At 44.2% G+C, this 23,932-nt stretch overlaps 1 protein-coding gene across 8 annotated transcripts; it reads left to right on the top strand.

Moving 5' to 3' along the window:
* The first annotated feature begins 4,037 nt into the window (after nucleotides 1-4,037).
* LOC116374652 (general vesicular transport factor p115-like) lies at nucleotides 4,038-23,729 on the top strand. Of its 8 annotated transcripts, XM_031828283.1 has the most exons (27): nucleotides 4,061-4,306; nucleotides 7,362-7,448; nucleotides 8,708-8,772; nucleotides 8,988-9,064; nucleotides 9,417-9,428; nucleotides 9,684-9,743; nucleotides 10,711-10,811; nucleotides 11,093-11,195; nucleotides 11,487-11,542; nucleotides 11,823-11,943; nucleotides 12,207-12,385; nucleotides 12,599-12,739; nucleotides 12,881-12,969; nucleotides 13,060-13,214; nucleotides 13,443-13,648; nucleotides 14,243-14,263; nucleotides 16,387-16,497; nucleotides 16,852-16,970; nucleotides 17,507-17,688; nucleotides 17,925-18,046; nucleotides 18,952-19,090; nucleotides 19,343-19,509; nucleotides 19,789-19,863; nucleotides 19,958-20,056; nucleotides 20,251-20,355; nucleotides 21,408-21,623; nucleotides 21,958-23,729. In XM_031828283.1, the coding sequence occupies exons 1-27, from the start codon at nucleotides 4,235-4,237 to the stop codon at nucleotides 22,054-22,056; spliced, it is 2,979 nt and encodes a 992-aa protein (XP_031684143.1). In that variant the 5' UTR covers nucleotides 4,061-4,234; the 3' UTR covers nucleotides 22,057-23,729. The 8 variants fall into 8 exon arrangements, with proteins under 8 accessions (XP_031684147.1, XP_031684143.1, XP_031684144.1 ...); XM_031828284.1 differs by lacking the exon at nucleotides 9,417-9,428; XM_031828286.1 differs by lacking the exon at nucleotides 9,684-9,743.
* Nucleotides 23,730-23,932: the final 203 nt, after the last annotated feature.

Below are 23,932 nucleotides of genomic sequence, written 5' to 3'. Positions count from 1 at the left end.
ATTTGTTTGAATTTACTGACTTCCTTATATGAACTGTAACTTTGAAATTGTTGCATTTATACTTTTTGTTCAATGTAGTTGCCACAGTCATAATTCTTGCTAAACCCCGCCTGTTTCTACAATTTCTCTTCTTAAAATGTTATTTCAAACCTAACCTTAACCACACTTCTAATTTCTAATGAAAGGAACGTTTCTTATTGGCAGTCCCCTTTTCTTTTTTACCTTCAGTTTGGTGCATAATGAACACCACCTAGTTCCAGCTCCTGTGGTAACTGCCTTGTGTTGATTGCAAAGGCAGCCGCGGTTGACCACAGGTCTGCGTATTTGTGACACAGGCATGATACTCTCCGATAATGAATCCATGAATCATTGTTCATTCTGGCTTGATTAAAAGTTGCACTTGTCGAACCTGGCTTTCTTTGCAATGCAGGGTGTAATTTGTATTGTGCAACATCGTGATTCTGAAGGTAACATGTTAAACGTATTCATTTAGTGTAATTAAATGGTTGAGCACTGCAGTCCAAAACAACTCAAAGACTGTTTATGAAAAGGAAATGGTTTATTTTTGTCATGTAAGCATATACGCGTGATGCTGTGAGTGATTAAACAATAAAAACTTGATGCTTATCAACACTTCCACATAGCAGAGTCAGCGCACAATGACACAGATCATATCAGCCTCTGCCGATCTCTTGTCTGGGACAGTAATGGAGACTTAGCACCAGAAACTCTTAGCCATAGAAATATAATCTATAGAACGGACACCCCCCATTCTATTTATAAATGGTCTTAGGAACCTGATACTTCAGTCACTCAGAGAATTCTCTTCAGATGAACCTGCAAAGCCCGGACATAGGCTGAGAATACAGAGGGGGGCATGAGGTAGTTGGGTATACTTCCATAACCTCTGGGAAACCAGCTCATGGGGTGGGGATGGTGTGCTGCAGCTCTCTGAGGGACAAAGAACATTGGTGGTGCAGGAGGGAAGTCTTTTATGTTGGGGGCACCAGGCCTGATGGGTAGGTATGGGACAACTAGACCCTGATGTTGAGGAGCTCCCTTTGCCTTTCTCTTGTTTTTGTTATTGTCCAGGTGTGGGCTGCTGGTGGTAACTGCGGTCGGGGTTGGTTGAGTCTGAACCTGAGGGGTTGGGAGGTCGTCCATGACTGATATGACGTTACATGGAAACTCGTCACGGTTGATGATGTCTATCTCAGTTGCATCGTTTGTGCTCAGCGGTGTGTGAATAACATGTTCAGATTGCCCAGAATGCTGCTCTGTGAAAAAAAACATGTGAGAAAGTTTTTTGTTGTTGTCAATTATATAAATGCCACCGAAGATCGATATAAGAGATCAATCGTGTTTACTCAGTAGTCTTTAGCTTGGGATCCAAGCTGAATATCACACCATGTCACTGAAACAATACTAATACTGATCCATATTCAGTTTGGATTCCAGGCTAGTCTGAATGTATAGATTTTTTTTGACTCACCTTGTCTGTCATATCTGTGCACCTCTCCTCTCCCCTTCTCCAGGTAGTCTCCCGTGGGAATTGCCCCTTGATCGGGCCAGGAAGTGGGAGTCTCATCGTTCCTCTCTGGATGACATTCAAGACCTTGTGAAAGCGATGCTAACACAGATTCATTTTAGTTCTGGACTAAAAATAATTCTAAATAGAACATCTCCATAGAAAGTGCTTTTTAGTCCAGTACCAGGCTTAATCTGAAATCGCCCCTGAATGTCCTGATCATCACTATCATTTCAAATGGCAAAAACTCTTAATATTTTAAAACATATATATTTTCACTCCATTTCCTCAAAAAATATATGACACTACGTCATCATAGCATTTTGAAGAGATGAACTCTGATATTTCAGCAATTAGATGATTTGTAAAAAAAAAAAATACTTACCTGCAGAAAATACCTGGAGAGTAAGAAGGAGAGAGAAAATCACTGCTTCTGTTAGTTTGACTTCCATTGTGAAAGGAACATGCTGAGATCTGTACAGAGGCCTTTTAAGACAAGGAGTGGATCTGTCTGTCTCAGTGCCCTCTATAATTACTTTGATATTTCTGCACATTTTGATTTTTTATCCAGGTGTCTGGCTGGAACAGATGTGTATTAACATGTTATAATTACCCTCAGAGTACAATAACACCTGACTCAAACTCATAGCTACCAGACAGTTCCATCATTATATTGTGCAAAAGAGATTGTGATAAGTAGTGTCTGGTCTGGGGCAATTTGTCTAAATAAAAAGGTAAGCTCTATCTCACTCTCTCTCTCTTTGGACACTGTGCTATCTAACCTCCAAACAAGCTTCAATGCCATACAACACTCCTTCCGTGGCCTCCAACTGCTCTTAAACGCTAGTAAAACCAAATGCATGCTTTTCAACCGGTCGCTGCCTGCACCTGCATGCCCGACTAGCATCACCACCCTGGATGGTTCCGACCTAGAATATGTGGACGTCTATAAGTACCTAGGTGTCTGGCTAGACTGCAAACTCTCCTTCCAGACTCATATCAAACATCTCCAATCGAAAATCAAATCAAGAGTCGGCTTTCTATTCCGCAACAAAGCCTCCTTCACTCAAGCCGCCAAGCTTACCCTAGTAAAACTGACTATCCTACCGATCCTCGACTTCGGCGATGTCATCTACAAAATGGCTTCCAACACTCTACTCAGCAAACTGGATGCAGTCTATCACAGTGCCATCCGTTTTGTCACTAAAGCACCTTATACCACCCACCACTGCGACTTGTATGCTCTAGTCGGCTGGCCCTCGCTACATATTCGTCGCCAGACCCACTGGCTCCAGGTCATCTACAAGTCTATGCTAGGTAAAGCTCCGCCTTATCTCAGCTCACTGGTCACGATGGCAACACCCATCCGTAGCACGCGCTCCAGCAGGTGTATCTCACTGATCATCCCTAAAGCCAACACCTCATTTGGCCGCCTTTCGTTCCAGTACTCTGCTGCCTGTGACTGGAACGAATTGCAAAAATCGCTGAAGTTGGAGACTTTCATCTCCCTCACCAACTTCAAACATCAGCTATCTGAGCAGCTAACCGATCGCTGCAGCTGTACATAGTCTATTGGTAAATAGCCCACCCTTTTCACCTACCTCATCCCCATACTGTTTTTATTTATTTACTTTTCTGCTCTTCTGCACACCAATATCTCTACCTGTACATGACCATCTGATCTTTTATCACTCCAGTGTTAATCTGCAAAATTGTAATTATTTGCCTACCTCCTCATGCCTTTTGCACACATTGTATATAGACCCCCCCTTTGTTTTCTACTGTGTTATTGACTTGTTAATTGTTTACTCCATGTGTAACTCTTTGTTGTATGCTCACACTGCTATGCTTTATCTTGGCCAGGTCGCAGTTGCAAATGAGAACTTGTTCTCAACTAGCCTACCTGGTTAAATAAAGGTGAAATAAAATGTGTGTGTGTGTATGTGATTTTGGACAGTTCCATCATTATATTGTGCAAAAGAGATTGTGATAAGTAAGCTCAAATGACAAGTCGGGTCTGGTTTGGGGAAATGTATCAACATTTAAAGGTCAACTCTATCTCACTCTCTCTCTGATGTGTGTGAGAGAGAAAGAGAGAGTGTCTGAGAGAAAGGCCATCAGATGCAACATGGGTTGCATACCAAACAGGTCCCAGTGTTCAGCGGGTCCCTATTGTGGACAGCATCTAGGTTAAATGGAAATTATATAAGCAGATAATATAAGCAGGCTACACCCGTTATATAAGCAGACCATTACGTTCAAAAATGAACACAGAGAAGAAAAAAATACAGGTGCATGAATCTTCTATTTTCTTGATTTGTGAATGATTTTGTATGGAAAGAAGGGCATGTTTGATACCTTATTTGTTTCTTTACGTATCTCTCTTTTAATTAATGTGAATGTTTTGAAAATAATCGTGTATAGAATACACACATTTTACAAACAAGTGGCGGTGTGGTAGAATCTCATTCCCCTTTAAAAAATTAGGCAGTTGTCCTCTGATCAGCCACGTAGCGCCACGTCTCGGCGCTTGCGCATTGGCTAAATGTCACTCAAGTTCCGGGGTCGGTCCAGGAGGTTGTGTACAGTGTAAAAATCAACATTTAGACTCGTTTACATTATTACACAAGGCCCATCACGGCAGAAACCCTTTCAACGTTTCTTTTAGACCGTTGGAATTGCGAACAAATTTCCAAGAGGACGTCGATGACAATGAATTTTTTCAGGGGAGTGATGGGTGGACAACCCGCGGGGCCACAACCGACTGGAGCAGAGACGGTGAGAAACGAAACTCGTCTAGCATGTTAGGCTAACAAGTTAGCTAATGTCACACACACAACCTGGTGGACCGAATCTTAGGATAAGTGTGTGTAGTTAATAGTTGCTAGACAGGCAAATTAGTTCACTTTCACGTTTTCCAGGCTGAAAGACCGGTGTAGGCCTTGTAACAGTGCACTATACAACCAGCCTCACGAGCACAGACATAATGTGTCAATCAATACAGTGATTGACGCAAACATTTCTGCAGAGCTAGCTAGCTAAGCTGGTTAGCCCAATTTGGCACAGGACAACAATTGAACGTGTGTAGCCTGCTCATATTCTTGAGCTATCAGCGTTTTTGGGGAATAAAAAGCTTGACATGACCCGCTGCCACTAAATGAGCAGATGTCTTCGTATGTGATAGTTTACATACTTTGCATACATCCAACTGTTTACTGTCATCTGGGAGAGACTATATGGCTACTTGGATTGCAGTTCACAAACCAAAAACATAGCCAAATTCCACGTGAATCCATTGGTTGTGAATGGATCTCTGCTGGCATTCCTTTCGTGATGACAGAATGGGAGGGGCTGCTTGACCTTGATATATTTAAGTCCCTTCACCTGTGCCAAACAAGAGAATGTGTGTGACATATCTCAGGCTGCTATCAAAAGAAGGCATTTCAATCTGAATGGTGCATATCAATTAGTAATAGATATAAATCTCTGTAATCAATCAATAAAATGTATTTATAAAGCCCTTTTTTTCATCAGCAGATTTCACTAAGTGCTTATACAGATACCCAGCCTAAAACCCCACAAAGAGCAAGCAATGCAGATGTAGAAGCATGGTGGCTAGGAAAAACTCCATAAAAAGGCAGGAACCTAGGTAGAAACCTTGAGGTACCAGGCTCTGAGGGGTGGAGATTATAAGAGCACATGGCCATAAGACCAGATTGTTCTTCAAGATGTTCATAGATGACCAGTAGGGTCAAATAATAATCACAGTGGTTGTAGAGGGTCCAACAGGTCATCACCTCATGAGTAAATGCCAGTTGGCTTTTCATAGCTGAGCATTGAGGTTGAAACAACAGGTGCAGTAGAGAAGGAGGGAGGGAGACATGCCAACAGTGCATGAGACAGCCTATAGGGAGGAGGTCAAAGACCCGCAGTGTGGTGCCAGGACCACAACCTCGCCCTCAACGTGAGCAAGACAAAGGAGCTGATCGTGGACTACAGGAAATGGAGGGCCGAACACACCCCCAGTTCACATCAACATGGCTGATGTGGAGTGGGTCAAGAGCTTCAAGTTCGTCGGAGTCCACATCAGTAAGGATCTATCATGGTCCAAACACACCAACAGTCATGATGGAACAACAATGCCTCTTCGCCCTCAGGAAGCTGATAAGATTTGTCATGGGCCCTCATGCTCAAAGTTGCACCATTGAGAGCATCTTGACTGGCTGCCTCACCGCCTGGTATGGCAACTGCTTGGCATCTGACCGCAAGGCGCTACAGAGGGTAGTGCGTACAGCCCAGTAAATCACTGGGGCCGAGCTCCCTGCCATCCAGGACCTCTATACCAGGCGGTGTCACAGGAAGGCCCTAAAAATTGTCAGACTCCACTCCAGCCACCTAAGTCATAGACTGTTCTACCGCACGGCAAGCGGTGCCGATGCACCAAGTCTGGAACAACAGGACCCTGACCAACTTCTACCCTCAAGCCATAAGACTTCTAAATAGTTAACCCAATAGCTTCCCGGACTATCTGCATTGACCTTTTTTGCACTAACTTTTTTGACTCCTCACACACATTGCTATCCTATTACCTAGTCTCTATATTCCTAGGTATATGTACATATCTACCTTAATTACCTCGTACCCCTGCACATCGACTCGATACTGGTACCCCGCGTGTAGAGCCAAGTTATCGCTACTCATTTTGTATTTATTATTACTTGTTATTGCTTTTCTATATTGTTGGGAAGGGCCTGTAAGTAAGCACTTCACTGTTAGTCTACACCTGTTGTTTACGAAGCATGTGACAAATAACATTTGATTTGGCTGAACTTAGATTGAACACATTGTCCTGAATCTGCAGTGGATGTAAGTCTATGTATTAGTACGTGATTACAGGGGATGGTAGGTAGCCTAGTGGTTAAGAGCGTTGGGCCAGTAAGCAAAAGGTCGCTGTTTTTTTGCTGGCAAGGTGGAAAAATCTGCAGTTCTGTCCTGGCAGCTAACTCCCAACAACTAATACTCTGCTGCCGATGATGTGGATGTCGACTATGCCAGCCCCCCGCACCTCTCTGATTCAGAGTAGTTGGGTTAAATGAACGGATTCACTTGTGCAACTGACTAAGTATCCCCTATCAATTTGTATCAGTCACATGCGCCGAATACAACAGGTGTAGTAGACCTTATACAGTGAAATGCTTACTTATGAGCACCTAACCAACAATGCAGTTGTTAGTTAGGGGCTCATAAAATCAGGATTAGAATAAGAGATTAAAGAGCAGCACTAAAATAACAATAGCGAGACTATATACAGGGGGATACCGATACAGAGTCAATGTGCAGGAGCACCGGTTAGTTGAGGTAGAGTTATTAAAGTGACTATGCATAGATGACAACAGAGTAGCAGTGGTGTGAAGAGGAGGAGGGGGGGGGAGTGCAAATAGTCTGGGTAGCCATTTGACTCTATGTTCAGGAGTCTTATGACTTGGGGGTAGAAGCTGTTTTAGAAGCCTCTTGGACCTAGACTTGGTGCTCCGGTACCGCTTGCCATGCAGTAGCAGAGAGAACAGTCTGACTAGGGTGGCTGGAGTCTTTGACAATTTTTAGGGCCTCCCTCTGACACTGCCTGGTATAGAGGTCCTGGAGGGCAGGAAGCTTGGCCCCAGTGATGTACTGGGCTATTCGCACTACCTTCTGTAGTGCCTTGCGGTCGGAGGCTGAGCTGTTGCCATACCAAGCGGTGATGCAACCAGTCAGGATGCTCTCCATGGTGCAGCTGTAGATCCTTTCCCTTAACATGTTGTATTAACCATTAATTATTTTGATTGAACCACAGATCCATAAGCTGTGTGACCGTGTGGCCTCCTCCACACTCCTGGAGGATCGCAGGGACGCTGTCCGAGCCCTTAAATCGCTCTCAAAGGTAGGAGACAATTGCATTAGGCTAATCTCAATAGTTACACTGATGCACTATTGTTGTGTCATGATTGTACCATTGTTACACTGTTAATTGTTACTCATTATTGATAAATACATGTTAAAGCATTGAGGCTGCAAAGACCATTTATGATGAGCCTAGGCCTTATCTAAATACGAGCTTTTCTCCTGTGCATTGTTTTAAGTGAACATCGCTAGAGTTCTCTTTTGATGTTCGTTATCTTGTGAGCAGGGACACATCCCCTTATCACCTCCACTCTGTGTACTCATCCTCAGGCTCTATCTAAACAGTCTGGGGTGGGCCCTGTCTCAATCCTCTTAAATCACCTCATTATTTCGCCACCTTTCCTCCATACACTGATCAGGAAAGAAAGACTGGGGAAGGTAATGTAGGAATTCATGGGTTGCACCTCTGTCACTTGGTCGCATCGTTGCCATTGTTATCAACATTCTACAGATGCCGCAGCCTATTGATGTCTGACAGATGGTAGTCTTTCTGAACGGGGGCTAAAGACTATTTAATCAAATTTAAAATGAACGTTCCAAACAGTATTGTGACTAAATGTGCAACCAATGAATAAGGAGGGTACCTATTGGTTGGCTCCTTGTGTTCACTGGTCCAGAAAAAGCAATGTTGAGGAAAAGAAGGCAATTATTGACATGCAGCCTTACTGAAAACCTGACTCATTCCCTCAGTCCCTACTCTCTACTGTATTAAAGGTCTAGAGACCTCTCGGCCATAACTGACTGACTGGCCACTAGCTGCCTCGTCAACCATGAGTAATGAGTTTATCAGGCATGAATAAGGGGTTTAGGGGTATGGGGTCACACACAGACCAGGGAAAAACAACGCTAGCCAAAGAAACAGACCAGCTAGAGCTGGGAGTTGTTGAATTGCATTAGCTCTGTTTGGCCCCAGTAGGTTCTACTCAAAGTTGAGGGGTAACTAATCACACAGGTCTGTCTTATCAGATCAGAGATGGCACAAAGCAAACCACTGTTCTGTTATTTAACTCTGCTTTCAGAATGTATTATACTTATGCCTAAGGTCATGTGTGGAGCTAAAACGTGTATTGTTCATGCAGACACGGGCGGCATATATCAACACTTAGGGGGAGCACAGGGGCAAAACAGGCATAGCTTCGAGTTAAAGCAAAAAGTCACATCCTCTCTGATCCAAGGGCTGCCTAGGGTGAAACAATCACTTACTGTTCTCCTGACTTGACTGTTGGTTTTGATTTGTAGAAATATCGCTTGGAAGTTGGCACTCAGGCTATGGACCACCTGGTTCACATACTGCAAACTGACAGGTATGTTTGTGTGTGTGGTTTTATGATTAAGAGCTTTATACTGATCCCTTGCCCTCCGCTGCTCTCTAGCACATTGTAATAGTGTGGTGGGGTGATTTAAGGCGAGCATTTTGCATGGTGCTCGGTCGTTGCTAAGAGTACTTAATACTTCAGGGACTTAGGGGACGAAAGCAGTGCTTGTTGTGTTGATATCCTACCCCTCCCATTTTCTGCAGGTCGGACTCTGAAATCCTTGGCTACGCTTTGGACACACTCTATAATATCATCTGCAACGATGAAGAGGAGGAACAAGGTGTTTAGGTGTTAAAAACCTAGTCCTCTTCCACAGAGGGTTGTGAACAGGCCCCAGAACTGTCAATAATTTAGTATTTTGTTATAGAGCGGAGCCTCTGTTTTTGAACATGCAGTTAAAAACAATCATCCTTTTTGGGAAAAATGCTTTTGAATGACAACAAGCAAGTCCTGTCCTAGTAACAATAGCATGTGTAATTGAGTTAAATTACTGCCAATTAATTGGACTTCAAATCAAAATGGACCCTGTCGCCCTCTTCCACACTCGCCCCATTTCTCTCTCTCTCGATGTTAATTGCTATGTATGTAAAGATTGTCATCTCTCTCTTCTCTTTCATGTTATAACTCTACAGACGAATCTGAAGGTAAAACTCTTGTTTGTGCATGACGTCCCCCCCCAACCACTAGCGACGCTTCTTGTAAATGATATGCATCGTTCTTCTCCGCGGGTTGTTTTGATTTCTAGCTCTCCTGTGGTGCACAGTAGGTTGTTAGTCTGAAATGCAGTGCTTTGGCAGAACCCATTAACAAACACTAGGGATATATTTCTGTATTGTGTATGAGTCGAATCATCTGACTTGGATGGGGCTTCAATCTCTTCCACTCCCCCCTTCTTACAGACATGGCGGCCGCACCCCCTATCCCTGTCTCAGGGAAGCATAAGAACGTGCCTGTGTCTGGTCAGTACTAGCACTGTAGACTAACTAGCCCTCATGGTGTGGTTACTAGTCAACTGAACTAACCTCACTAAAATGTGTTGGACTGGGAAGTATGGTTTAATATAGTAATGACTGGGTGGTAATAACATGTCACTAATACCACTCCTACCTCAGCCTCTCTCCTGTCCTGCAGTGTTTCTCTTCCCATTTCTCTTAGCATATCTAGTCAAACGCAAATCACTCTGCACGGGATGTTGGGAGGAAGACGTTTTGATTCCAAAAGAGGAATGTTAGATTCCAAAAGCATCCTCTTCCTCACAGTTGTACATTTGAAACCATGTTCACTGTGGTGAGGTTATTCTAGTATTACAGAACGTCTCAGCTGGTTGTTCTTGATGTGAAATATTATATTTAGCCTAGAACCCTAGATAATTGAGTGTGTTGTCTATAATACGATGCTCCAGTACTTTTGTGTGCTTTTAGACTGAATGTGAACCAATTCACCGTGCCCTAACACCTCCCCTCTCGCTAACCCCCCCCCCCCCTCCTGCCTACCTACCTCTGGTGCTAGCCTACCTCAACCCCCGACCATCAACACCCTTATCCCAATTGCCCCCTCCATCTCTCCCCCTGTCTGTCTTTCTCTGAAGCCTGTTCATGAGTAGGATAAGGACCTGGAGTTTTTCCTGCCAGGTCACATGGTCAGGAGGACAAACTCCTGGTCCTATTCATGAGGGTCAGTCTGAACTAGGTACTGCACAGATTCACAAATCAGTCCTTAATAAAGATCAATTCATACTAGGGCTCAAGTGATTTTTAGATCAAAACATTGGTATGGTGCCTAGGTGAGATTGATGTCTGTGAACAAGCATTATTCTATGACTCCCTCCAGCCTTGCCTATGTATAGTAGCCATGTCTCGGGGCAACTACCTGCCTAACATGGCACACCCAGAGGTCTTTAAACCTTGTGACCTTTGACCTTTTCAGATGAGAACGCCCAGAAGCAGGAGGAAGACCTGGGAGTCCTGTTCACTGACAAGTTCCTCGGCGACTCTGAGAACGTGACACTACTACTGACTCTGTTAGAGGTAAACAGACCAGAGACCCAAACATCTACGTTGTCTTTTATGAAAGATCGTAGTCTCTAACCCATGGTCTCAGTGTTAACCAGACCTGGAGACCCATTGTGCGTGGTGGTTTTCAGACCAGCTGGTTTCAGATTTAAGAATATAAGCATAAGCCTCAAATCTGCACTGCTTATATACAGGATTACAAGGGTGTGGTTGATTTCCCACCATGCCTGTGACACTGATTCCCTGCCTGTGACACTGATTCCCTGCCTGTGACACTGACTTCCTGCCTGTTTCAGGAGTTTGACTTCCACGTGCGGTGGCCAGGAGTGAAGCTGCTCACCGCTCTGTTGAAGAACCAGTGTAACCAGGTCCAGGGAGTCATCCTGGTCAGCCCTATGGGTGAGTCCTCTAACAAATGACCTGGAATCAGCTGCTGCTGAATTGTCTGACATCAGCCCACACCAACAACTGACCCAAAATCAGCTGTTGTGATTTGATTTATCCTCTCAACATTTGTTTCTCTCTCACTGGTGAAGTAGTATGACAAGAAGTGTTAGTCTTGTCTATTTTCTTCCCTAGAGCATATGACTACTAATGGTCAAGTATGCTAATTAGAGTTATTTTCTGACTGATTTGCCTGGCTGGTCTCTGAGTTGTATTTTGTTAATGGTCCGTCTCTCTCCCCTGCAGGTGTTTCTAGACTGATGGACCTATTAGCTGACTCCAGAGAAGTCATCCGTAATGATGTGAGTACTACTCCTACTGACTGCTGCTTCAGATGGTCTTTAGGAGTAAGACCGTAAAGCCACAGGAACAAGCTACAATCTGCTAGCTTATCTTTCTGCTGAGACAAGACATTGGGCCGGTTTCCCAGACACGGATGAAGTCTTCGACTAAAAAAGCGCGTCTTGTTTCTGGGAAACCATCCCAAAATCATACTAGCTGGTCTTATACCTGGGCTTGTTGTTTCTGTTTCTCTGGATATATGATCACTACATCAGAGCTACTTTGATCGTATTCCCTCAGGGTCTCCTGTTGCTGCAGCAGCTGACCAAAGGCAACGCGGCCATCCAGAAGATCGTGGCGTTTGAGAACGCTTTCGAGCGTCTCCTAGATATCATAACAGAGGAGGGCAGCAGTGATGGAGGTGAAGTCGAATGGAGGAGTCGTGCCATATATACACTCAAGCTAATTGGCAATCAATGAATCCATTTCTAAATAAATTACATTTGATTTGATTTAAAATGACATTTCAGTTCACTCACACTGGTCAACATCCACTCTCCATACTTGCACTCTAGAAAATTGGCAATGAATCCATTTCTTAATAAATAGAATTTTAAGCGATAAAATCAACAATCTTCACACATTTCTTGACAGAAATCCACCCTCCATCTCGTCTCTGTCCAGGTATCGTAGTGGAGGACTGTCTCCTGCTGCTCGTCAACCTGCTGAAGAACAACAGCTCCAACCAGAACTTCTTCAAGGAGGGCTCCTACATCCAGAGGATGAAGCCCTGGTTCGAGGTGGGAGACGACAACTCTGGCTGGTCCGCCCAAAAGGTCACCAACCTCCACCTCATGCTGCAGGTAGGACACACCACAGTCCTGATGTTACATTTAATTCAGGGAGAATGGGAGTTTTGAGCCCTGAGCAGTTGACAGAGCAGTGTCATGGTCTGTTATGCTCAACTATTAGGGTCTGTGCAGTTCACTGTACCACGCATGGCCAGGATTGGTTGTGGTGTAGAGTATGTTCACCGTAGCACTGTGTCTCATCTTTCCATCTCTTCTCTGGTCCAGTTGGTGCGAGTCATGGTCTCCCCGGTCAACTCTCCTGGAGCCACCAGTAGTTGTCAGAAGTCAATGTACCAGTGTGGCCTGCTGCAGCAGCTCTGCACCATCCTCATGGCCACTGGTGTGCCTGCTGACATACTCACTGAGGTAACGTAGAAGACTGTTGGAGTGGACCAAAAAGCCTTTATTTTCTTTCTACTTATTGTGTTAGATCAGTGATTACTGTTGTTCATACTGATGTGTGCTTTGTGTTTGTACCACTATGTCACTCATTCTTTCTCCTCTCAGACCATCAACACTGTATCGGAGGTGATCCGCGGCTCACAGATCAACCAGGACTACTTTGCATCTGTCAACGCTCCCTCCAACCCCCCAAGGTGAGTTCCCCCAGACAGAGGACTGTAATCAGTTATAGCACAGCCACCGAGTGAAGGTAATCTCTAAAAACCCTTATCCCCTGATTCCAGACCTGCCATAGTGGTGCTGCTGATGTCCATGGTCAACGAGAGGCAGCCGTTCGTGCTGCGCTGTGCCGTTCTCTACTGCTTCCAGTGTTTTCTCTACAAGAACCAGAAGGGCCAGGGGGAGATCGTAGCCACCCTACTGCCCTCCACCATCGACGGTCAGTTCAGTTACTCTGAACCTCCATACTGAATGTGTTGTTATTACAAGGTTATGACCACACTGTACAACTGTAGATTGCATGTAATAAAATGTTACTTATGACTAATATACTGTAGGTTATTTGCTTATTATTCTCTAGTGGAAAAATATAGTGGAACGGAGGCATAACTAATCTACATATCTCTATTGCTTTATTCCCTCTCCCTCCGGCTCTCTCCCTCCTCAGCCAACTCCATCTCGGCGGGCCAGCTGCTGTGCGGGGGCCTGTTCTCGGCTGACTCCCTGTCTAACTGGTGTGCTGCAGTGGCCCTGGCCCACGCCCTGCAGGACAACCTGACCCAGAAAGAGCAGCTCCTCCGGGTGCAGCTGGCCACCAGCCTGGGCAAGCCCCCCGTTTCCCTGCTGCAGCAGTGCACCAACATCCTCTCACAGGTACACCACACAGACAGACAGGCTAACATGCTACGTGGGGGGAGACTGGACCAAAGGGTTAGCACCATAGCGGGAGAGTTGTAGCTGAAATATTAGTTTGCAAACTAAAAGTGCCGTTTTGAACGTCTTATTAGTGAAACATAAGCAACAGAGAGGGTGGTTTGAAAGGTGTCTCTGTCTGGTTTGAAAGGTGTCTCTGTCTGGTTTGAAAGGTGTCTCTGTCTGGTTTGAAAGGTGTCTCTGTCTGGTTTGAAAGGTGTCTCTGTCTGGTTTGAAAGGTGTCTCTGTCTGGTTTGAAAGGTGTCTCTGTCTGGTTTGAAAGGTGTCTCTGTCTGGTTTGAAAGGTGTCTCTGTCTGGTTTGAAAGTATTGCCTTAGATTCAAATAGTTGATCATTTGTCACTCCAGGTTTTCAGGTCACCTTTGTCATGTTATGGCTCCCAAATGGCACCCTATTCCCTTTACAGTACACTACCTTTGAATAGGCTGTCATTTGGGCTCCTACCACAGTAGTGGGGAGTGGTTCTCAGACAGTCAACCTGTTGCTTGTGTTTGAAGTTGCCAAGTGTCACGTAAGGTTGTTGTGGTTTTGCAGGGGGATAAGATCAACCGGAGGGTGAGTATCTGGGGTGTGGGCAGCACCTGTCTGTCATGGTTTTGCTTTGGTATCAGCAGGATCCTCCTATATGCTCCTTACGTTGGGGGTTACGTTTTGGCTTCCCTGTTTTGTTTTCGTGCCTAAAGCCCTCTGTTTGCCTATCTCACCCGTGTTTGTCGAGTTCTATACTGGTACTGACCCCCCAATCCCATGCTTTGACCCTTGACCCCTTTGCTGTGTCCGTTCTATGGGGACTTGACTGTCCTGGAAGGATGCAGCAACCACTGTGGTACTCTGTCTGTTCCGCTATTGATCTCTTGTGAGAGGGGTTACTGGCATTATTATTTTCACCAATGCTATTTTTCCTCCTGTACTCTAGGTGGCAGCATTATCCGTTATAAAACGTACCGTTTCACCCGGGGCCAAAGATTATCCAATTAACTATTGTGATTGTTTGTGTTCCCCCTTTTTTTCTCCTCCTGCCCCCCTTCTCAAACATTTGGTGTTTTTTGCATTACGTCCCCATTGGAGGCTAAATCTGAAAAGGTGATTTCCTTATGGTTTGATAGTATGCCATGTCATCTTTACTATTTATTGTCACTTACTGACCTCCATTTGGAATGAACCCTCTTTCCTTTCTCACACCCTTCATCGCCCTCACAACAGGAGAGGTCTGCATTGCCTCCCAAATGGCACACTTTTCCTTTTATAGTACACAGCCCAGGGCTCTGGTCAAAAGTAGTGCACTGTATAGGGAATATGGTGCCTTTTGGCACACAAACATGCCTGAATAATGCAGTTTACGTGTGGTAACTCAATAGTGCCCATCACTCACTGCATATCATTACGCCAGCAGCCTTTCTTCTTCTTATTCCCATGACCATGCATGGATACTGTAAAGCCACTTTATTATCATCCCTTTCTCTTTGTGGTCGCCACTCCTAAAGACTCACTACACAGAGGCTTTAGCTTTGCATGTGTTGTCCGCTACATTTAGCAGCCGTGCCTCAGCTTGATATCTTAGTTATTTTTGTATGTGAATGCCTAAATAGTTAGATTTGGGCTCTTGTGGATTGTGTAGAGGATGACGAATGTGCCAATATGCTATTATATTCCTTCCATGCAGTAACATTTATCAGTCCTGTTGTATCACCTGCTTAGCTAAGCTGCAGAGGAGTTTCATCATCCTTTTGTGGTGCAGGTAGTGATGGTAACCAAGGCCGTTGCTACAGTAACAGCATATTGTTGAACACTTAAGGCTCCTGAAAAGGTTGTTTTTAACAGGATCTGAACTAACTCTGGTCATCCTATAAAATTCACTGCATGTTTGACCTAAGCTAACCCTGGTTTATTAATAATGTTCATATTTAGATTTAGTTTCTTTGTTGTATCTCAATAGCTTTATTAATTACTAACGGTCTGCATTGAAGTCACTAACGTGGTACTCTTGAAACATTTATAACATGCTATTTCCTGTGTAACTGCTAGATACAATGTTGTTTTTCCCAACAGAACTCAAGAGGGAAAAATACAATTCAAAAGTTCACCATGTGCCAACAGAATTGCATTTTTATTGTAGCTACCAGCACACCATTTTCCTAATGTTAGTCTTCATGACATCAAGTTATATTAGAAAGTTCCTATTCAACCTTAAATGTCCCAGTTGGGAATAGTTTAGAAATATCAATTCATTTTGTTCGCCCTTAAAATGCTGTTTATTTAGTTGGTTTAAATCAAACGTGTCGTCCGGAGATATTCAGGAGACTGATTTAATTGGACAGAAGGAGATGCAATGACAAGTTGTCTTAAACAGGAAAAATAAGACATCCCTCATTATAATGTGGGGGGACAGGCGTTTGAATTGAACCCAGCTAAATGAACTTACTCTCCATGTTGAGGAGGAGTTCTGTTCTGACACAGAGACCAGGATGTGGTCCAGCACTAGACTAAACCTTACATGAGTCTTGTTTTGCTGAGGGGTTGAAGTTCTGGATCCCAGGCCATCATCAGGCTCTGTACACAATGTTCATGTTCAATACCTTTTACTCACCCCTATGCTGATGTGACAGTGCTATATTTGTGAGTGTGTTTCTTAAGACTTTGTGTGTGTGTGCGTGTGTGTGCGCGCGTCTCATCCACAGGGCAGTAAAGTGCAGACGCGGGTCGGTCTCCTCATGCTGCTTTGTACCTGGATCAGTAACTGTCCCATCGCTGTCACACACTTCCTGCACAACCAGGAGAACGTCCCCTTCGTATCCTCCTTCAACAAACCAACTAGCTCCACATCACTGTTCTATTGCACTTCCTTTTACTCAGATGGCTGGAATATCTACTGTTAGCCTGTTAGTGCAGTCTGTCCTATAACCAACTCCTCTCTGTGTTCGTTCCCCACATACAGGATAGTGTATACATTGCATACATTATTGCATGGATGTTCCTGAGGCCCTATGTCTTGTGTTGCTAAGAGAATAAGAGAGATCAACGCTACACAGTGGATGCCAATGTATGCACCAGTGTATTGTTTCATTGAAAATTCTCTTGAGAAAGGCCTTGTTGCCATTAAATCCCCTATGTTGCTGTGACCCTTGACCCCTGATGCCCTGTAGCTGACAGGTCAGATCTCTGAGAACCTGGGGGAGGATGAGAGGCTGGTGCAGGGCCTTTGTGCCCTCCTATTGGGTATCTGCATCTACTACAACGACAACTCTCTGGAGAACTACACAAAGTATGACATCTAACTACAACCCTCATAATAACTACACCAAGTAGGACATCTAACTGCGACCCTTGTACTACTTGGTGTAGTTATATCTAACTACGACCCTCATAATAACTACACCAAGTAGAACGTTCTAACCCTCATACTAATGCATCCTCTCACTCTCATACCTCTCATAACCGCAGTTAAAACTACATCAAGTATGACATCTTCTACCCAAATATTAACGCCTACCCTCTCATACTAGGCCGAGGTTCAAAAATGATTTTCAAATGCTTGTTTGATTGAACTTGGAACCAATATTATAATAGCTTCAAAATTCCAAACCCTATTTGAGCCCGGGTTGTCTCATACACACAGCCTTTCTACACCAGCAGTTACAGCACACAGTGATGCCACTACAATGAGAACAAGAACTATGAGCTGCCAGATTCAGAGGGGTTGGGTTAAATGTCTGTTGAATGCGTTCAGTTGTGCAACTGACTAGGTTTCCCCCTTTTCTTTCCCTTAATGCTAACCCTGCCTGTCTTGTCCTCCCCCAGAGAGAAGCTGAAGCAGTTGATCGAGAAGCGCATTGGGAAGGAGAACTTTGTGGAGAAGCTGGGCTTCGTCACTAAACACGAGCTGTACTCCCGTGCTGCACAGAAGCCCCAGCCCGTCTTCCCCTCCCCTGAACAGATGCTGTTTGACCACGAGTTCACCAAGCTGGTCAAAGAACTGGAAGGTTGGCATAAGTAACCTCCATTATACCATAACCTAACCAAAATACAACCACAACCTCAAGCATTTCAATGCACCTGCGATAACATCTTCAAATCCGTGTACCCAACCAATACACTTTGATTTGACTCTAAGCCAAGTACAACCAGAACCACAAATCAAAACTCTGTTTGTGTTGGTGTCTTTGCTCTTCTCTTGGCTGGTTTTACCCCTGTTAATTGTGTGTGTGTCCGTCCACAGGCGTGATAACGAAAGCGGTCCACAAGACGAGCGAGGAGGAGAAGAAGGAGGAGGAGGTGAAGAAGACTCTGGAGCAACACGACAGCATCGTCATCCAGTACAAAGATCTCATCAGAGATCAGGTAACTGGCCTCACACTATTAAGCAGAAGGCTGAAACGTATGCCCCGTTTTTTACATCTTCATTAGCACTAACTTTTTGTATTCTTTTGAGCATGGATTAAATGAATCATACTATAACCCCTCCTTGGGTTATTCCTTGTCATGGTTTTGAGTGCAAGTACTTTTTGAACCCTACATATATTTTCTGTCCCACACACCGACCCGACCGCCTTTCATTCTAGCCTGTCCGCAAACCCTCATACTTGTTTTCCACACACACACACACACACACACACACACACACACACACACACACACACACACACACACACACACACACCAGAAACTAACTCGCCATGCTTTCAAGCATCACAAGTTTATATACACCCTCTGCATTCAAAAGGCATTTTTCCCCCTGTGTTTTATCATATTTTACAACAGCTGATGAAACTAACACTGTAAAAGTGTGTGAACATTTGATCTGTGTTATTTCCTAATAGTTTCCGGTTGAAAAATACACTCTGCACAGGACCTTCTAATCAGCAGCTTTGCATGGGCGGTAGTTTTGGCTTGCCTGGTGATATCACCAGGCGGTAACTTATATTGTTTAATAGACCAATAACAAAGAGTTCCAAACCTCTCTGCCAATAACAGCTAGTTTTCAGTTTTCCAAACCACACTCGGACTACTCCCAGACAGTCCTCGCTAAATTCTTGCTTGAGAAATCTTTTCATTTTTTTGCTAAAAAGCTATTTTTGTCCATTTTTAATGGAAAACTATTACAGTAAGGTACACTCGCCGGGCCACAACCACACAACCCATTTCATACAATATTCAACGGACCGATCCCGTTACCCTAAAAGGTCTAGTTGTGTGTTTTGGCCAATGTCTCGTCATTAAAGAAGTGTCTGTCATCTCTCAACCAGGACACCCAGATCCAGGAGCTGAGGGAGCAGGTTTCCACCCTGTCTCTGAACAGTGAACAGATGCAGAATCAGATCACACAGCAGCAGTCCCAGATCCAGCAACACAAAGACCAGTACAACATCCTAAAGCTGAAACTAGGTACTGTAGGATAACCTGGTATTACACAGCAAAAAAAGCGTGCCTCGATCCATTGGGAAACAAGCGAGCAACATCGTGCTTGGCTAAATTGCTAATGATTTGGGGCACATGGAATTGTTCATATGGAGCTGACACCGTCTATAATGGTAGTGGAAATTGAGACGTATTACTGATGCAGACTTGTTGCGACTGCACTTGTTGATTTAGAAATAGGATTGTAGATGTGATAATGACTGACTGCGTTGTGTCCAGGTAAAGACAGCCAGGGTCTGTCCTCCAGCCATGGAGAGGGAGCTCACGTTAACGGGCTCCACTCAGAGGAGCTGAGCCAGCTCAGAGAGGAGGTGGAGGAGCTCCGCAGACAACACACACTACAACACACACAGCTCAGCGACAAGGACTCACTCATCAACACACTGGTGTGTTTGGGGGGGTGAATCGCATATCAGAAAAATGTCTTTAGGTTATCCCTCCCTGTGTTGATAAGAGTTCTGTGTAAATGTCATGTATCATGGATGTTACTGGAATCGGACAAGCTGGACCTGAAGAATGACAGACTGATTAATTATCTTTTGTGTGTTAGTAGATCTGAATGGTGGTTGATGATACCCGAGTGCTGCTTTATCATTTCAGATGGGACGTCTCAGCCGTTGACCACTTCCTGTTCTAATAGTTGTAATGGTTGTGATGTCTTGTAGAGGTGCGGGGCGGCAGCAGCAGCACAGACAGCAGAAGGTGGAGCGGGAGGGTCCGACAACACAGAGCTTCTCGGGGTAAGACCCAATCACAGACAGAACATGTGTAGAACAGATTTGAGTATAGCGATATTAAACTGATGACTGAGTTACTGCTGGTTGTTCCCACCAGGAGGTGGAGTCGTTGAGGAGTCGTGTCCAGGCTCAGTGTGCAGAGATCAGCCAGCTGCAGACAGAGAGACTGGAGCTCATCAGGAGAGCTGAGGCAGTGGTGAGTACTCAGAACCAGCCATCACCGTATCTTGAGACGTCTTAAGGCTGTTGCATACAAACATGGCCTTTCGCACTTTACTCCAACTGTTGTAGACGACCCCCCCCCCCCAATGTATATGTTGTGACCACTGCACTTAGTACAGAGAGGTAACTAGTCTCTATATCTCTCTCTCTCTCTTCCCCATCTCTCAGTCCTCGGCCCCGGCCTCCAGCAGTGAGAGCTCGGCAGACACAGTTACAGTATCTGAACTGGAGAGCAGGCTGGCTGCTCAGACCACAGAGGCAGAGAGACTTAAGGTACTGCACTGTCACAACCTCACATCTCTGTAGGTAGCTGCTGTCTGTTCAGAAGTGAGCAGCGTTCAGATACAAATGTATTGAACAGGGGTACTCGACTTTAACCCTACAAGATCCTGATCCTGCTGGTTTTCTGTTCTACCTGATAATTAATTGGTGTCCCAGGTCTAAATCAGCCCCTGATTAGAGGGGAACAATGAAACAAATGCAGTGGAACTGGCTTCAAGGTCCAGAGTTGCGTTTGAGGGGTATAGAACAACCTGATTGTCTGTTTTGTAGACTAGAGGGTCAAATCAAATTTATTTATATAGCCCTTCGTACATCAGCTGACATCTCAAAGTGCTGTACAGAAACCCAGCCTAAAACCCCAAACAGCAAGCAATGCAGGTGTAGAAGCACGGTGGCTAGGAAAAACTCCCTAGAAAGGCCGAAACCTAGAGAGGAACCAGGCTATGTGGGGTGGCCAGTCCTCTTCTGGCTGTGCCGGGTGGAGATTATAACAGAACATGGCCAAGATGTTCAAATGTTCATACATGACCAGCATGGTCAAATAATAATAATCACATGTCAGTTCTATACTTACATTGCATTTCTATCTGTAACATTCTGCAAGTTTCACCTCGCTGAATAAACTTCTCATGTTAGCCTGACTCCAGGGCTGCTTTACACCCATTCTGATCTTTTTTCCACTAATTGGTCTTTAGACCAATCACATCAGATCTTTTTCAGAGCTCATCTGATTGGTCAAAAGATCAATTAGTGCGACAAAGATCAGAATTGGGCTGCCTGTGATATCAGCCCATTAGTAACTGCCTCCTGACTGTTACCAGCTAAATGTGGGCTGAGATGTGAAACCACTCAATTATTCAACATCTTAAGTATGACCTTCGTGTATGTGGCATCCCCTTCCTCTCTAATGCTAGTGAAGAAAGAAAAAACATCTTCTGCAGTTGAATTATTAATGTTTTTGGTCAGACAGCCATGCTGAAGCCATGCCCTTCCTTGTTAGCTGTCCTACCTCTCTCTCACCTCGCTCTCTTCTCCCCCTCCAGGAGGAGTGTCGGGGCCTGAGGGAGGGCCATGCGGGGCTAGAGCAGCAGTTGGCGTCGGCCCAGAGCACGGTGGCCATCGAGCAGACGGAGAAGACCAAGCTGCAGCAGGAGGTGCAGGAGTCCAAGAAGGAACAGGACGACCTCCTCATGCTGCTGGCCGACCAGGACCAGAAGATCCTTAACCTCAAGCAACGTCTCAGAGACCTGGGAGAGACGGTAAGAGAAACCATCTGTTCCTATTGTAGACCTAGACCGTGTTCTCAAACTACAGAGGAAGATCCTCCACCTCAGAAGTTCAAAGGTTTATGTTATTATTATTGTTTTAGTGGAGGTAGATGGTCATGTTAGGTTAGTTGGATGTTGTGAGGTTTTAGATTATGCTAATATTTAATATTTCATTGTTACATGTAAGGCTGGTTTCCTGGAGAGCTGTGATGAGTCATTCTACCTGTGTAGTAGTTGAATGAGGACAACTTGTCGTCCTAACCAGCTAGCCCTACTGTCCCTGTACTCCCTGTGCCCTAGTTAGAATGTGACCCTCTCCTCACAGATTGATGAAGACGAAGATGAGATAGACGCCCGGGACCAATTCGGTGAAGATGACGACGATGATGATGATGAGGAGGAGGATGAAGAGAACAATGACTAGAGAGTTCTAGAGGGATGGAAATGTGGCAGACTCAAGGCAACAAAGACATTGCTGCATTAGCCATGTTCTAATACACTATTAGAAAAATGGAAGAATGGACCTAGATGGATTGCTCTCTATCGCTCCAACCCACCATGCTACCTTCTTCTTTACTCCACCCCTCCCTTCATCCCTCGATCGCATCATCCATTTTAATGTTTAGTTCATTTTATTACAAGATGGTGACAAAGATCCCCCCCCCCCCCCCAAAGAAATGTGCAGTGTGTTCATCTCTGCCATCTTCTACCACATAAACAGAGCAGAGACACTTCTTCATGCATTTCAAGCCTTTTTGTTTCTGCTACAGTAGCGCCATGTTAGGCCTATGCAGTTATTGATTCAATAACCAGGCTTAGTCTCGACTTTACCACAGTGTCGCCACTCAGAGGAACGAGCAGAATTACAGAAAATAACGGACGGAGAAGACGGACGGATGTACGGACACCACGCAGTCGGACGAACGGATGCCCTCTTTGACCGCCTCTTTCGTTGCCATAGTAACTGCACTGTAGACCACCAGTTGAAGACCTGTAAGGGTCCTTGAGGCTCAACGTCCTCGATGACCCCCCCCCCCCACACCACAAATGTATCTGTGTATACACTCTCCCTCTTGGCACCAGTTCAGTCAGTGTTCTATCATAACTGTTTCCAATATGAGCTTGACCCCTCAGCTACAGTACTGCTCTGCAATATGCTGCAACGTTCTCTGATGATAGAAAAAGATGTAAAAGAGATATTTTTGCAACTTTTGGCAAGTGACCTGACGTCCAGCTTCTGTGTGATTGTTGTAACTTATCAATTTATGAGCCACATTGAAATAAATAAAATGATCTATAAATCTGTACAGCCTGTAGGAATACTTGTGAATACTTACTATACACTTTGACTAAATCTGTTTCATAGATGAAAACGAGGGATTTTTCATTTCACTTCAACAGTATTTTATGTCATTTCAAAAGTGGTGTTAACTTAAGAAGTAGCTGAACTTTTTAAACCAACATTTAAACCAACTAAACTACTAAAGTAGCTCTATAAACCCACAGGGCTGGTTTCTGCCTGTTATTTTAAAGACTTAAAAGTTTCCTCATATTTTTGCCTATTGATTCTATACATATTACATTAGTCTTATGCCAAAGTGAATTCTTTGTGTGAATACATACTGATTCTGAATAGACATTTGACCGTAATTGTTGATATAAGAAATATTGACCATCCATCTGGGTTCCGCTTTGAAACTTTTTGTGTTTGAAGAATGAGATGTAAAAATGTATTTCATTTTATAGCTCTAATTAATTTCACCGTTTTGGTGTGAAACACTTTAGTAAAATTATAAGCTAGAAGAAAATAGCCTGAAATCCAAATTGATGTGCTCTGTTTTCCTATTGAGCATATCAGTTAGGATGGCTGGCTAAAGAGAAATACTACAGTACTTCAATATTTGCAATATGGAGTTTATCGCATTTACTAGGGAAAGAATTTAAAATATTTAGCTTTTGCAATATTGAATTTAAGTAGCATTTTTTTTGTTCCTTTTCGGACAAGTCACAATGACATCCAGATCTAGACCCCTAATCTGAACAGTGCCATTGTTTGTGTCTGGCCTGCATAAAGTTTCAGTTTTTTGATTAACTGCACCATTGTTTCCTTGTTTCTTCCTTGTTTTCCTTGTTTGTTAAGATACTAGACCCTCCCATTTTATTTATACATACATACATACAGTGGGGAGAAGAAGTATTTGATACACTGCCAATTTTGCACCTATGATTTTTATCATAGGTACACTTCAACTGTGAGAGACGGAATCTAAAATCCAGAAAATCACTGTTTGATTTTTAAG

This window comes from Oncorhynchus kisutch, linkage group LG7, assembly GCF_002021735.2.
Source record: "Oncorhynchus kisutch isolate 150728-3 linkage group LG7, Okis_V2, whole genome shotgun sequence".
Taxonomy (NCBI): Eukaryota; Metazoa; Chordata; class Actinopteri; order Salmoniformes; family Salmonidae; genus Oncorhynchus; species Oncorhynchus kisutch.
This window is presented reverse-complemented; position numbering and strand designations above follow the sequence as displayed.